Genomic DNA, 16,784 nt, shown 5'->3' with positions numbered 1-16,784 from the left:
GATGAACACCTGCACACCCTAAAACAACAGATTAATCCAAGCACAGGGAAGCCTCGGACCCCCGTTTCCATCTTGACGATCTCGCCTGAATTCGGTAAACGATTTTGTTTTGGAACCTTCAATATCCGTACTCTAAATGTCCCTGGAAAGGCCGAGCATCTAACAGAAATACTTTCTCAATACAAGACAAGTGAGTGTCGACTCACTGGCATTGGCGAGAAGTTTATTCGTGGGTTTCGTCTATTGTACTCCGGACACGCCACATTGCGACGTAGTGGAGTCGGATTGCTGATGTCCAAGGAAGCTTGCAAGTGCCTCACCAGCTGGGAACCTATCTCCGAACGTCTACTCCGCGCTACTTTCAAGACCAAGTCGGGCTCCATCACTTTTCTGCAGTGCTATGCTCCCACAGAGGCTGCTAGCGATGCAGATAAGGATACATTCTACGAAAATTTGGCGGAAGCCGCTGGAAATATCCCCAGCTGTGATCATGCAGTTATCCTTGGTGATCTTAATGCCAAAGTAGGATCTGACCCCTCGCGTGGACCCTTTGTGCTGAGAAAACATGGCCTTGGCCAAATGAACGATAATGGTTCCCGTCTGGTAGATTTTGCCTCAATGAATGGTCTTGTGATTGGTGGTAGTCTTTTCCCTCATAAGACCATCCACAAATATACATGGACATCGCCAGACGGTAATACAAGAAACCAGATCGACCACATTTTGGTCAAAGCGAAATACCGACATGAACTGCTAGACGTGCGGACATATAGAGGTGCAGACATCCACAGTGACCACGAACTCTTGGTCGGGAAATCCCGTATAGACCTCAAACGAGTCCCAAAACCCAAAAGGACGGTCAGACTCGACGTGGAAAAACTGAAAAGTACCCGTGTGCGTGCAACCTATGAGCTGGAGCTGCAGAAGCGCTTATATGATGCTAGAACTCTCACGTCTTCCATCGACTCGGATCCCTTGGAAGGAAAATGGATATTATTCCGGGATGCTATAATGAGCTCCGCAACTACTGCATTAGGAGAGCGGCATACGCACACACCGGACTGGATGTCACCTCATACATGGGAGATGATTGAGAAGAGGAAGCTCCTGAAAGAATTGCGAGACAATGGTACATACGACCCACAGCGCAGCGCGGAATACCAGACAATGGACCGCGTGGTAAAGCGTTCTGCCCGCCGCGATAAGCGCCGACGCCTGGATGACCTCATTCGGGATGCGGAATCTGCTGCCTGCAAGAATAATCCAAGTGCTCTCTTCCGCATCACCAGAGCAATTTGCGGTAAGAAACGTCCAGTGGTCACTGCATTACGCAACTCTGACGGAGTGACAGTCACCGAACCTGCAAAGGTCCAGAAGCTATGGCGCCAACATTTCAGTGATGTCCTGAATCGCCCACCTCCATTGCATCCCTTCGATATTCCGTCGGAGATCACTGCCCTCGGAATCACTACTGCATCGGGATTCTGCGAAGATCCTCCGACAACTGCTGAAGTTAAAGAGGCTGTCAAAAGACTGAAGCGCAGGAAAGCTCCTGGAGATGATGGCATCCATGCAGAATTTCTGCTCTGCGGACTGAGCGCTGTATTGCCGTCCTTGTGTGACCTTCTGCACGAGGTGTGGGAAAGGGAGCAGTGCCCCAAAGCCTGGAGGGATGGTACCGTTGTTACTCTGCACAAAAAGGGTAACCCACAAGACTGTAATAATTACAGAGGAATCACTCTCCTCAGCGTTCCCGGGAAGGTGTTGGCGCAGATTCTCCTGTACAGGATTAGAAGTCCCATGCTGGACGTTTTGCGTGCGCAGCAGAGTGGATTTGTCCCGGGGAAGTTCTGCTCAGAGCATATTTCAACTCTCCGAAGCCTTCTGCAACAGTACCAAGAGATGAATATACCTGTCGCCTGCTGCTTCGTGGACTATGAAAAGGCATTTGACAGTCCTCATCGTGAATCTCTGTGGCAAATTCTGCTAGGATATGGTGTCCCACGGAAACTGGTCGCCGTGATAAGTGCTCTCTACACCAATACAGAGTGTCGCGTGAGAGCAGCCGGAACATCCTCTGACCTCTTTGAAATCACGTCAGGAGTCAAGCAAGGATGTGTACTTGCGCCCTTTCTTTTTATCATCATGATGGATTTCATAATGCGTAAGACGGTTTGCCCCGACAGTGGGATACGCCTACATCATGATGACACAAGCGATCTATGCGAAGAAAGACTGTGCGACTTGGAGTATGCAGACGACGCAGTCGTGTTTGACTCGACGATCGAAAGGTTGGAGGTGACCGTGAACAGGCTAGCCGCGAACTCGATGCGTGTGGGTCTTCATCTGAATGCCGCTAAGACCAAATCCATGTGCAGTGCTGCTTGCATCGACGCCGACACTCCTCTGCGGGTTTCTGGTCTGCCCGTCGAGCTGGTGTCCAGATTCAAGTACTTGGGTGCCACGGTTGCCGATGATGGTGGTATTTCTAGTGAGCTTGGAATCCGCATGGGTGTGGCGGGCTCTGCGTTCAACCAACTTGGAGTCGCATGGAGGTCAAGGCTGTATTCTGTGAGGACCAAATGTAGTTTGTTTAACGCGTGCGTGCTACCTGTGCTCCTGTATGGCTGTGAGACATGGCATCTTACTAAGCTTCAAGAGTCACGGCTTTTGAGCTTTGAGAATCGATGTCTCCGCAGAATCTTAGGGGTACATTGGTACGACCGCGTTACAAATATCCGAGTTCGTGAGCAGACACAACAGCCTTCGGTGATTGAAGTTATCACGAAGAGACGATTCACGTGGCTGGGACATGTATTCCGGATGCCGCCAAAGAGTGCGGCACTTCGTACCCTTGTGGCACAGCCTCAAGGGTTCCGTCGCCGTGGCCGGCCCTCCCTCACCCTGCAGCGATGCTACAAAAGCGACCTACGTGCTGCAGGTCTGACATGGCGGGAAGCACAGGAGTTGGCGATGGACCGAGGGAAGTGGCGCCAACTTGTGCTTGCCCTATGCCCCAATGTTGGGACGTGACAGGGTGAAAGAAGAAGATAGAACAACACACAGCGGATAGGCCTGTAAAACCCGTTTTTTAATATCAAAGCTAGTTTAGAAAAATTCAAAATAAGCTATGTATTTTCATTTAAAAAATGGCTTCAAAATACTCTATGAAGAGTCCGTTCACATATCGCATTTTAAACTAAAGGAAAAAAACTTACTATTGCGCCTGTTAATGACACATACCGGAGTTTGCGTGCCGAGTCTTGCTTCAAAACGCGCGTTTTATGGTCAGTCTTGTTGTGATTTGCAGCCAGGGAACTCATATATTTTCTGTGCTTGCAGCACTAGTGCATTATAATAGTTGATTATTTACGTTCGCCGAAAAATAATATTTAAGCTATAAAAACAGTGTGAATTTACACAGAACCGAAAAAAATTGACAAGTCTAAGTTTGAAAAATTACAATCCCTAAAGTTATCTATGCATCGAGATTATCATTTCTTTTACGATAATCTCAAATACTAATTTTGTTAATAACTTAGGTACCTACCTACTTACCTTTTTTTATTTTTTTAAAATATAACAATAGCTATAAGAATAAATAAGAATAAAGTTTAGTTTACTAGTAGGTAGGCATTATGACTGTTTATTAATAGGCATTATTAAGAGGTTGATTTGTTTTGTTAAAATGTTAAGATGATTATTATGTATCTTGTGTTGCTTAAGAATATTACTTGGTTTGTAATACTAGTTACCATTTTTTTCTTATTTCGATAAATAAAACGTCATTTGTCAAATTTGTTTAATTATTTATCCATCCTACTCTGAACACATATTTTTATTCCCCCTTCACTTGATAATTACTTATTTATATGTCAAATTTTGGTTGGAAAGATAAAGGTTTGTTCAAAACAGACTATTGGCTTTGTTAAAGATGTTTTACGCATAAAGTCAAACATCATTAAATTATGGAATTATCATTGTAAAAACCCGGTGTAAAATGCGCTGTCTAAAATACACGTACTTACAATCCGCTAAGTGCTGCCCCAACCACAAAGCGGATTAAAAGACCCAAATAAAATCAGCTATGTGTCTTTCAGCCACAAAAAAAAATATTACGACCAAAGTGCTAAATATTGTATTATAAAATATCATTTATACTGAATCCGAAATAGGGATCTAATTTTCGGTTTACTTACTTTGAAAAAAACGTGAGTCATTGTTGAATAAATCAGTTTTTTCCTTCTCCTGAACAGTTGTGTTTTTTTACATAGCGGATTTTGCAAGCGCGGCGACGATATGTGTTTCATCAATTACGAGAAAGCATTCTATACTGTTAGGCATCCTAAACTTCTCGAACTCTTACAGGAGAAAGGCATCGATGCAAGAGACATTCAACTGATAGCTAACTTATATTGGAATCAAACAGCGAATATTAAGATTGAAAACGAAATCAGTGGAGAGGTAAAAATTCGTCGCGGTGTAAGACAGGGGTGTATATTGTCACCTTTGCTATTTAACATGTACTCGGAAGCTATTTTCAAGGAAGCCTTACAAGGTGAATCGGTGGGTATTATGGTTAATGGCAAACATATTAACAATATACGATATGCCGATGATACTGTGCTGATTGCTGATAGTTTAAAGGTTTACATCAACTAGTAGAAACGGTTAATGAGGTCAGTAATTCTTATGGTTTAAAAATGAACCTCAAGAAAACAAAACTATTACTAGTATCAAAAACAGCGACCCCAGACACCAACACAAATTTTGTCATTAACAGCGAACCAATCGAACGTGTGACCCATTATAAATATTTAGGTACATGGGTCAATGAGAAATGGGACCAATCTCAGGAAATAAAAACTAGAATTGAGATCGCAGGGAGCGCCTTTCTCAAAATGAGACGCCTCCTTAGCAATCGAGATCTTAACCTAGGTCTGAGACTGCGTATGGTACGTTGTTATGTGCTCTCAATTCTTTTCTATGGTATGGGAAGTATGGACGCTAAACCAAGAGATGTCACGGAGACTTGAAGCTTTCGAGATGTGGCTGTATAGACGCATCCTCAAAATTCCTTGGACTGACCGGGTGACAAATAATGTTGAAGTTCTCAATCGAATGGGGAAGGGCCGAGAAGTTCTATGTAGTATCAAAACCAGGAAACTACAGTACCTCGGCCACATTATGAGAGGACAAAAGTACAGCATTCCCTAACTTGTCATTCAAGGAAAGATCAATGGGAAGCGTAGCAGAGGACGGCGCCGCATTTCGTGGCTTAAGAACCTTCGTGATTGGTACGAGTGCAGCTTTACCGAACTGTTCCGGGTAGCAGACGACAAAGATAAGATCGCCTTCGTGGTGGCCGACCTCCTCTAGGGGATGGCACAATAAGAAGAAGATAATTATTATACTTCAATGCGACAAACCGTCGCGAACGTGTGTTGATAGATCCGTAGATAAATGGCAATATTTCACAGAAAGCTTGATGTTATTGAGGATAGGTAAAGAGGTACAAATTATCTTATAAGTTATATTCATTTATTATTCCGTTTATTTTGTACACTCAGTATGAAGGATATTATGTGATGTCGGTAGGTAGTGTGGATAATTTGTTGATTAATACTTTGATAAATAATGGCAATATTTCACAGAAAACTTGTTATTGAGAGTAGGTAAAGAGGTAGGTACACATTATCCTAGTGTTCATAAGAATAATTATAAGTTATATTCATTTACCATTATGTTTATATTTTATAGTCAGTAAGGACAATGTAGCATAAAATCAGGGGCGGATCAAGTCAAGCGGAGGCCCTGAGCGGTAAAAAATTCGGGGCTCCCAAATTCAAGTTAGAAAAAAAAAGTTTTATACGTAGAAACTCATTAATTTATTAACAAAGGCAATAGAAATAAAATAAAAAAAAAACATATATTTTAAATAAATTTTCGTCTTGCTTTATTTCTTGCAAATTCATCAATTATTTTGGCAGTGTCAATTCGGTTTAAAATTTCTTGCTCTATATACAAAATGGCCATACTATTAAATCTTTCTTCTCCCATAGTACTTCTCAAATATTTTTTTACACGCTTTAAAACAGAAAACGATCATTCACCTGATGAATTAGAATAAGGGGATTGTTAAAAAAAAATCAATAATATTTCTACATTTGGGAATGTGCAAGACATTTCTTTGGCGGCTCGATAGATGTCTGGTGTGGTTTTAATATAAAGTACCAATTTATTACCTAAACAAACTACAAAAATACATAGGTAAGCATTCAAAATTTATGAAACCACAAACATATAATAGGTAGGTATCCTATGTAAATTAGTATTCATCAATAGGAATTTGGAGCATAAATCAATTCAATTCAACAACGCCGTTTTTGTATAGTGTCATTTGAATTATTTTTGAAGTTACAAGTTTATCTGACAGACGGCAGCACTCTCGTGTCGCGCGAATGGTGTCCGTTTTGAAATATCCGTCGCTCTGTTCATTTCGACACGTCACTCACTAATGCACTGTGTTCGAACACTTTTCAGTTACTAATTCACTAAATCACTCGCCACTCTACTAAATCACTCGACCGGTCCGAACCGGCCTTAATAATCATACAAAAATTACAGTCCACTATAAAAAGCACAGCCAATACCTATTGAGTCGAAAGGCGTAATTATTTTTACTGTCCGGGTTCGTGTAAATTTACATTTCGACTGCTGGCCTAAATACGAGTATTATTATTACCACGTTTTTATTAGCTTGTATTATTGTTTGTCCGGTACAGATTTTTTCTTGTGCAGTAAATTTTTTTTCGTGTTTGTCCAAGATTTTCAATTAACTCCCCGACTAGCTAGACATTTGAAACTTTTAGAATATACCAGAACACGACGACAATGCATTCATTTAATACTTTTGGCCATCTTTAAGCAGAATTGAATTCATTTTCAGTTAATTCTGTTTTGTATGTTTCGTAAAAAAATCGTTAAAAGTAATATTTACTACTCACTATTATTGGTTGCTAAGGGTTCCTAGCAACTAAATTATTAATATATACGTGCGTTACTATGGAAATCAAAATGAAATGTCAAAATGACATTTGTGTATTCTATATTTATTTTATTCAGTATTTCTATCAAGTACAATAAAAAGTTTTTATTAATATAATATATAATTGTCAAGTTTATATGATTCAATAGAAAATTTAAAAACGTGGTATGTAAAAGTTCTTTTTATCTTGTAATTATTATTATTTGTCTCAATATAACTATCTTAAACCATTTTATATGAGTAGGTTCTGGGTAGGTAGGTATATGATGTAAGTAAGTACTTTGTTTTGTTCCATTAGGTGTATTTTAATATAGCCAATATTAAGTCCTTAACAACTTTTAGAGTCGATCCGAATGCGAACAAACATTTGAAATGTTAAAATAACACATTTTCTGAAAATTAATGAAAAATAACGCGGCTCCCTGGCCCGTTTGAACCTTGTAAGGGGCTTTACACAAGTGATCCACAAACAAGTCGTTTTCAAAACGATTTGATTTATATAACTTTTTTATTGACTGATTCGAAAATGCGAAAAAAAATATATAGCCTATTGCAAAATAATGTTCTATGTCCATCATTTATTATAGGTAGCGATATTTTTTTTCGAAATGTTGCATCAATGCATTTATTCTATACACAATACCGCTATCGACCGCTATCGGCGGTTATCGAGGGTAGCTTATCATATTTTTGTATTGAGGTATTATAATTGTTACAATAAGTTAGCTGTCTAAACAATCAAAACTGTTTATATCGTTCACAGCCAAAGGAGGTGCTGTTTTAACAGCACAACATAGCATTCATTGTAACAATAAATTACAACTAACTTAATGTATAAATTATAATATTTCAATACAAAAATATGATAAACTAACCTTGATAGCCGCCGATAGCGGCCGATAACAGTCTTGTGTATAGGATAGATACGCAAGAAAAGGCCGTTTAATCTGTACAACAAACTATTGTAATAACAATAATAATTAATATTGTGCTTGTCTATAGCTCCGTTTCGAACTCAAGAATAATTATTATTCTTTGTGTAGATTGACCACGGCAGTGACACCAAAACGTCGCGTGCTACGTCATGATTTATTCATCAAACAATACTAAAATAGACCGTAAAAGCATAATGTAGAATGAAAACACTTTTAAATCCTCAAACTGGCAGTACATTAATTTATAGTAGGAATGCTCTTTCAGATACTTGTAGGTACCTACCAAACACGGCTATCATCAAATTGTAAAATATTATTACTTACGTACAATTTACCGTCTGTAAAGCTCACTGTTTGCGATTTGTCGAGGGACGGACAAATTGGGCGCTCCATTGTCAATATTTACGTGAGTTTATTTAGTCACCAAATGCGGGCCTGGTGCGGTTCCCACTCATTTCCGTTAGAGCCTTTTCATCCCTGTTTCGGCAACACTTGGAAAATGCGTCCCCTGATGCTATCATAAAATAAAGAAATACAAATTAACGAAAATGTTTTTTCGGCTATAATGTTACCTACAGAAAATTTACCAACAGCGTTGAAATTTATGAAAATATTATTTTTACGGTGTTCTAGTTAACTCGGAAGTTGGCGCCTAAAGATATTTATATTATTTTATTGGATTGCTGGGGAACAACATGTCAACACTTTAACTGTCACCAGGGTGCGTGGTCTCGACTATCGGAGGGATCTGATAAAATACCAATTTTTTTATTTATTATTTTACGAGTAGGTAAATGAAATAATTGTTCTTACATTTTCAATGTAAATTTTTCTTTGACGCACATTTTTATATACCTATTATTATTTCAGTTTTAGCACATCTAGAAAAAAGAGATGCTCAGATTACATTCGGGTTTCGCGTTTATTAGTAGGTAGGCGAGAGATTCACTTTTTTATGACAAATAAATATATTGTAGGTATACAGGTGACTGGCGCTCAGATACAAATTTAATACGGTTGACACGGTCCAAGTACACTTGGACCGTGTGCCATCCAAGTGACAGCTTCATACTAATTATTGCCATCCAAGCTAACTTGGATGAGTGGGACGTGGTCCAAGTAGCTTGGATAGGAATAATTAGTATGAAGATGTCTCATACGATTGCACTTGGATGGCAACTTGTCAACGCGCTTTTACCGGTTCGATATTTTCTACAAAAAAGCTATATTTAACTGCGTGTCCTTATTTAACCTGTTTACAGATTGCTATTTTTTGGTATGTCAGTCTATCTTGTATCATAAACCCCATTTTTGTCAATATTTTTATTATATTTTCTAAATCGTGACCACGTATCGGAAAAAAATATAAACTTCCTGCTCGTTTTAGTTTTTATTTTAATTTCGAACTTATAGTTAAAACAAATTTTAGATAGAGAAAAAAAAACCATTTTTTTTAGTGGAAAAATGGAAACTAAGATATTAATGCATTTTCTTTTATAAAAAGTAGTATTTTTTGCTTTCGAGTTGGTAGTTGTTGAGAATTATTACTGTTTGTATTTTTTTATTTTTCGGGATTTCGGCCTTCGGGATTTCGACCCAAACCCATTGTTTCCTACCTAGTAGATATTGAAGATAATCCTTAATATTTGACAGAATACTGACAATATGAAATTAAATGACAACAGTCTGAGATGATTTCAAAATTTTACGTGATTGCCTTCATCAAACGAAAACTTGTACTGACAACACAGAATAAGAGAAATAAATCACTTTTATCAACATTTTATTTGAAAATAAATTACGGGAATCCCCTAACGTCGGAATTTTAGACAATGTTTAATTAAAAGTTTTAACGAAATCCAATTTCTTTAGATAGATTAAAAATGTTAATTTAGAATGATTTAAAATCTCTCATGGCGTAAGTAAACAGAATAATTTATTTATCTTTAAAATTCAAGGTATATAATTGTCGGATTTTTCTTCTAAATCTGAAATACGGCTTAATTGTTTTGAAGTAAAATGCGAAATCTGTTATACCAAAGCGGCGACTGTATAATGTATTTAATTGAAAAGTTTAATAGGATTTATAAGTATTAAATAACGCAATTTTAAATCACAGGTACTTACTTATTATTAGAAAATCATTTAAATGAATACTCAAAGTTTTAATGATCGGCACTTAATTTTTCAGCACCGCTAATTTTAATAGATTATTCTGAAATGAGCTTATGAGATTTCATGGAATTTCATGATTCGAGCAATTTGAGGAAGCTTTCCAAATAACTGCTTTCATTTTTATTTGGTAGACTTTCATATTTTTAAAAATCCATCCATTTTAGTTTCTAGTCATCCATCATAACATTTTAGGGTACTGTTCGGTTATCAGGAATACAGCGGAAAACACATTTTGAAAAAATTATTTTTAAAACATACTTTTCAGAAGGTTTTAGCAAATTTATTTCAATCCAAGGTACCGTTAGCTATAGCAATGTTTTATTGGATATGTACAGTTTTTCTTCTTCTAAGATCCATTATTGTAAAAGTATTGAAACATTATTGTACCAATACAGAAGTTCCTAAGTAGGTAATATCATGTATGAAACAATCAAGAAACCCTTTTGCAAGAGAAAAAAGTTGTCAAGATTCAAGATTATGGAATGCATACAAGAATCTTGAAGCGTGTATTGTGTAGCTGTGACTGTATGTGTAGTCATGTAGTGTATGCAATTCATTCAAATAACGCTGACCGCTATTAGGTACATACCTTAGATTCTTCACGCAGTTAGCTTGCCAATTCCATTCACATATCTGAAACCGATTAACAAAGTAGTATGACAAATATATATAACAATGTGTGCCAGCGCTCGAAATGGAGAATTTTACGAACCGGAGCGCTGGATGATTTTACGAAAATATTAACATAGTTATCTAAATTTATGAGTATTTTATAAAAATAAGTGTTAGGTTTTTTTGTTTTATGGCCGATCTAGCTCAGAAGGTCAAATTATTTTCCTACAAGATTTTATTAATCGGAACGGCGCTCCGGTGCGTTCCGGTCCATTTCGAGCCCTGATGTGTGCCAAAAGCGTGGTTTATTTGTAGAGGTCAATAGTAGAGCACAATTATCATAAAACGGATGCATCCGCACAGCGCACTGTTCACCAGTAAATCTAAAAATTTCTTCCAACATATTTAATTAACATATATAATTTAGAAAAACACTTTCTGAGAGAGTATATTATAACCAATAGAAAAAATCTTTTTTGAAAAATGTAAGCCACCCCGGCCGGGAATCGAACCCTGCATCTCCCGGGTTTACGCCCCATATGTCACGGCGCGCGGCGTGACATACTAATTGCGACGAATTTTAACTATTGGTCAATTTTAACACCTACTCATCAGCGCTCTTCCAAATCAAGCTACTTTGGAAATCGATTTTTGTTTCTTAAATCAAAGTAGGTAACTATTTATTATTACTTCGATTACTAACCGACGTAGTGGAATTTCTCCAATATTTTTTAGATGTAACTACTTGCACTTGCTAATAATTTATAATTAATTATTTCAAAAAAGATTTTTTCTATTGGTTCTAATATACTCTATCAGAAAGTGTTTTTCTAAATTATATATGTTCAATAATCAGAATGATATATTCTTAAATCTTGTGAATTATTCGTTGAATAAAAGAAATAGCACATTCGACGCATTGGGTGCATCGACAAGACTGTTGACAGGTGTCGCCAGTGACGTCCCTAGACAAAATGCCGCCCCATTTTTTATACAGTATTTTTATCATCCTTTCATGTCTCCAATATCTAAGAAATATATTGTATGGGTTCATTATTAACAAAATATATACCATACCTATCACTAAAACTAACAAAATTAAATTTATAAATATTTTTCCCCAAAAGTGCGGATTTTTTGACTATGTTAATACAGTAGTTTCTTATATTTAATCTTTGCTATACATTAATTTGCTATGTCATGAGGAATTAAGAGCGATTCGAGACGCTTTTCTTCTAATGGAAAGATATTTTCGTTATTACTAAGTTTATGTAGCTATTTTTATATCCCTATACCTAATGATTCTCCTCGATTTGCCAAGCGACGCTCAATCTACCTTCCCCCACGGGACGTGACTGGGTGTCGCTGATGAAATAGTTTGAGTTCGTAATGAAATTCTACTTAGCTTACGGTAATTCTACAATACACATCATAGAAAATAATTATATGTCAGTTAATGAATTTTCGTTGTATGCTAGCAATACTAATTATAAACGATAATTAAAAATATATTTTAATAGGTTCTTCCATTTGCTACTTCGAAATATTTATTATCAACTAAGATTACAGCATGGGGCAATAATTCACTTTCCCAAGAAATTAATTTGGTTACTTCGTTATTTCTCCGCGACAACCCGCGGCGCTACAAGTCACCAGAGAATAAAATTAGAAAAGTCCAATTAAAAAAAAATATACAAAAATCTCTAAATTTAACTGCCGAAGTGAAGAAATAAATAATAGGTACTTAGGTTCTTACTCAAATGTTTCTACTTTCATATCAAATTTACAGATATTACCTACTGCAAGTATATTCTTCTATGGTTATTATTATGGAACCGCTTTCCCGTAGTTCACCTACTACATAATATAATACTATTTATATATATATAAATAAGAGCAATAAGTTTTAAATTTATTTATAATATATTAAAATATATGAAGTACAAACCGTGAGATTTGATATTTTGACAAAACTCTGGACATAGTCGGTGGGATGCCGAGCGAGAGAAAGTGATGCAATATTATTGATGTAAGTAAGTACGGTCCACTATAGAAACCGTAACAACAACCGTATTTGCTCTGTCTAATTAGTGCACACTAGAAGAAATCAGATGTATGTATATATAGAGGTTACATTGATTTACTATTATAGCAGGCATGTCCAACTTTAAGTAGCCAATGATTTACTACACTCTCACATTGTCATTACTCAAATTGAATAAAACGTATTATATTTGACTGATGGCACTGTTTTGGTCATCTTTTGGGCACCGTGACTCTTTGCATTCAGCGTCAAATTGTTCTCCTACAATGCGATGAGCTTACTGTATTACGATAAGGGGAAACTACGCCTCAGTTTAAAGGGCGGGAATTTACATCTTCTAATCCTCTCACTCCTGCGGCAGGCTATAAGTGTACGAATACTAATCCAGTAATAGGTACGAAAAATCACACAGGATTCCTCATATTTAGGAATAATTGTTAATATTAAAATCTCAATTTCATATATAGTAATATACCTGGAATAAGTATATATTTTAGTAACGCCAATCATATTTGGAAAATCAAGTGAATTGTTATCTTCAGTTTCGATAATATTATGTTTGCACATAATCTAGTCTTTCTTAAGTGAGGAGTTAATTATTTATGTTCGTAAAAATATTAGTTTATAATAATAATTACAGACACAATTGCATAATATATTATTTTTCTTGATTTAGCTGTCTATCTGTCTGTTACTCTGTTTGTAACTGCTGTATCTCTCTGATGCTCATAATTTGCACGTGAAATAGTTATCGTTCTTCTTGTGCGATTGCAAAAGTAGAACACCCAAGTTGCATCCCTCTCATGCGCGCTGCACTTAATCGCCTAGTCTCGTATCTGCATTTCGCTCACACGCTTCTTAATTTAAACCATTGAAACTCACGTAAAATACACCGGCTTTATCGAAATATATATCTACAAATCAATATTGGTATTCTGGTCGATGTGATCTTTAGCTTTAGAATAAAAATAATATGGCGCATCGACAAGAGTTTTGACAGGTGGTACTGCCACCCGGTATTTTTTGATAGTATGTAGTAGAATAGTGTTTAAATACATCGCCAGTTGCTCACGCTGTTAATTCCATTAAGTACTTACAAATGAAATAATAATACAATTCGCACTATAAATACGTGGCAATTGATGTTTATTATATTTAAAAAGATCGCGTATTTAAAATATGTATATGGGTAAAATTTGATAATCGGTTAGTGTCGAGTTTTCGCCAATTTTCATATTAAAAATTGACGTAATTATGTTAGGTAGATGAGTAGTTTTCCTTTAGGATATTGGCCTGTTTGATCGACTTTTTCTTTGTGCTAGCTTAAAGCTGTTGGATAAATCAATTATTCAAAGCTGGAAAGCCAACGCTGTCAAAATCAAGCCATTCAGTTGCGGGAAAGTAAACAAAGGAATGACAACGCGAATAGGATCTGGTGAAAACAAAGACGTATAGAGAGTTAATGTGATGAAATAATAATCCTTTAGAACAGGGGTCGGCAGTCTGTTAATACGAATATGCCACATTTAGTTTTACAACAAGTGTTTAAGATAAAAAAGGGAACGCAGAAACAATCAATTTTTATTAAGTATTTCAATCTTGAAAAATATATGAAAAATATTATTAATTAAATTGAAATCGAATGAAACAAATAAAAATTATTTAGTAAAAAACAAAAACACCGGATTAAAAGTGGGTTACCGCGTTCCATTCGAAAATAATCGATTATTAGCTATATCAGTATTTCGCAATTCAGTATCACAGCCTGAATATAGTCGGGCATGGTTTTTAACTACGATATTCTTTGCGAAACTTTCTTCTTTCTTCGAAAAATTCTTTGTTCTATTTATTAAAATTGTTGGATATTTTCCAAGAAAAACGCATTCTTCACGGTTTAATTAAAGTGTAATTCCAAATTTACGATTAATCTCTAGGGAATGGGACGACTGGACTCAGGACAATTGGACGCCGCACTGTCGTAGACACGTATACAGAACGTAGACGAGGTATTTTAATCAGTTCCTATCTACTACTTAGTAGTTTTAATTCATTTTACTCTTAACATAATGTATTCTTTATTGCGGATTGAGAATTACCATGCCTAAGGCTTTATATAAAATAAAAAAACTCTTTTTTCGTTGGAACTTAAACATATGCACGATTAAATCATTATTTACGTCTGTATATTTACATTCTCACCAACTATTAAATCATAATATAATCATTTAAATATAAATAATGATATTAAATATTTTTTTAAAAGTACCTATAAGTACCTAACGTCTATTTATTTTCGAATTCCGTGGCGTCCAGTTGTCCCGGTGCCAAATCGTCCTAGACCCAATCTCTATGTTATAAGGATTAATACAATGCTTATTTAACTGTTTTTTATATGAGAATCCGTAAATTTTGTTAAAAATTTACTTTATGAATCTCAAATAACATCAACGAAAGTGGCTTTTTGTGTTTTACATCCAATTATTGCAGATTTAGATTTGCAACATAAGTATGTATAAAATTATGTGGCTTCTCTTTAATCACCTGTTTTTTCAACATGCATTGTTCGGATTCAAAAGTTTTTGTGTCAAAACATTCAACATGCGGGTTGCATATTAACTGTATGTCAACCATGTATGGGGTGCAAAATGCACCTTTCGATTGTATGCGACCGGCGGGTCGCCAGTTGCCGACTCCAGTTTTAGAAAACAAATAATATATTACGAAATATTTCGAATATGTACCTACTTTCTACTTACTTAATTGAGTTTTGTACGAGTAGTATATATCCCTATGTATAAACAGAATAAATACAGATATACCTAATATAATTTTGAATTGATATAACAGTTCTGTCTATGTTTTATCAGTCTTCAATACAATCATTTGTGTCAATATTATTTTATCCAAGTTACCTACTGATTGCCTTATTATAACGAATTCAGATAGTGTCAATGCCAAGAAATCAATATTCAATTTATGTTCGATATATATTTGTCCTGAAACCAGAAGTTTGCTGTTGTTTAACGAGTTGATTCGAGAGACGAGTAAACTAGATATAATTACAATGAGACAAGTAAGATGGTTTACTGAGTAATTGACATTTCATTAATATGATATTATATTCATCTTAAAAGAATCGCAGTTACAATTTATTGATAATGTACAAAATTACCCAATAGAACAATCAATACAGAGTTAAATTTCATAAAATTAATCTAGTCCCCACAAATATCGTAAATAAAGCACCTCAATTTAACAGCTAATAACAGACGTAAAATTTCTATTCTGTTTTTTGGAAGAGTCATAAAAATATTTTATTACACTAATATATACTAAATACTATCCAACTTCGCAATATACTAAAACTGTTTTCAAACTCTCATAATTGCATACCATTTAAATTTGCACATTTCATCTGAAAAAATATACAATATTCAAATATTTGTAACACAATTTTCTTTCTCTGTCAACAATCTCATATTATGTCTTTTCCCTGTATCCCTCTATCTTATACGTTTACCAGTAAATTCTGTCTTACTGTCATTGTTCCAGTGTTTCAAATTCAATTATGTGAGCTGCTGCGTACCCTGGCGGAGTCTTTGTTGTCTCATGACATTGCCGAGGACATCATCACTGAACTCCTTCATTTGTCAAATGGTGATTAGCTGATGATTCGTCCTCATCTATACTATTTATATTTTTTGATTGATTGTGTATGTTGCCTAAGGTTATAGTTGGTTATAGCACTATATCCCTATTATGATTACCCTTAAATCTTTTAGATATAACACTAATTTCTCGATATGTTATTACTGTAATCATCTGTCAAACTATTATGAGAGTATCATTTGTTTTTTTTCATAAACCAATTAACGATTTAACGATTCCTCCGATTTTTCAAATGAAGAATTTGTGTTTAGACGTGTATAATACTTCTTTCCCCTGTCTATCTTACATATATTTTCTCTCA

At 35.7% G+C, this 16,784-nt stretch overlaps 1 protein-coding gene across 1 annotated transcript; it reads left to right on the top strand.

Moving 5' to 3' along the window:
- Positions 1-291: 291 nt before the first annotated feature.
- LOC147073797 (uncharacterized) lies at positions 292-16,479 on the top strand. Its single transcript, XM_085944692.1, has 2 exons — positions 292-1,675; positions 16,367-16,479. Exons 1-2 carry the CDS (start codon positions 292-294, stop codon positions 16,477-16,479), a joined length of 1,497 nt encoding a protein of 498 aa, XP_085800818.1.
- The last annotated feature ends 305 nt before the right edge of the window (positions 16,480-16,784 follow it).

Source organism: Rhyacophila brunnea, unplaced genomic scaffold (genome assembly GCF_057557595.1).
Source record: "Rhyacophila brunnea isolate RB1 unplaced genomic scaffold, BYU_Rbru_1.0 scaffold_17, whole genome shotgun sequence".
Lineage (NCBI taxonomy): Eukaryota > Metazoa > Arthropoda > Insecta > Trichoptera > Rhyacophilidae > Rhyacophila > Rhyacophila brunnea.
The sequence above is the reverse complement of the archived record's forward strand: the minus strand, read 5'-3'. Positions and strand labels throughout refer to the sequence as shown.

What these genes read in the sequence shown, in the direction of transcription:
- LOC147073797 (XM_085944692.1), top strand. Translation starts at nt 292, where the DNA reads ATGTCCAAGGAAGCTTGCAAGTGCCTCACCAGCTGGGAACCTATCTCC. An exon ending in CCCCAAAGCCTGGAGGGATG is followed by an intron (nt 1,676 to 16,366) that starts GTACCGTTGTTA and finishes TCATTGTTCCAG; the next exon opens with TGTTTCAAATTCAATTATGT.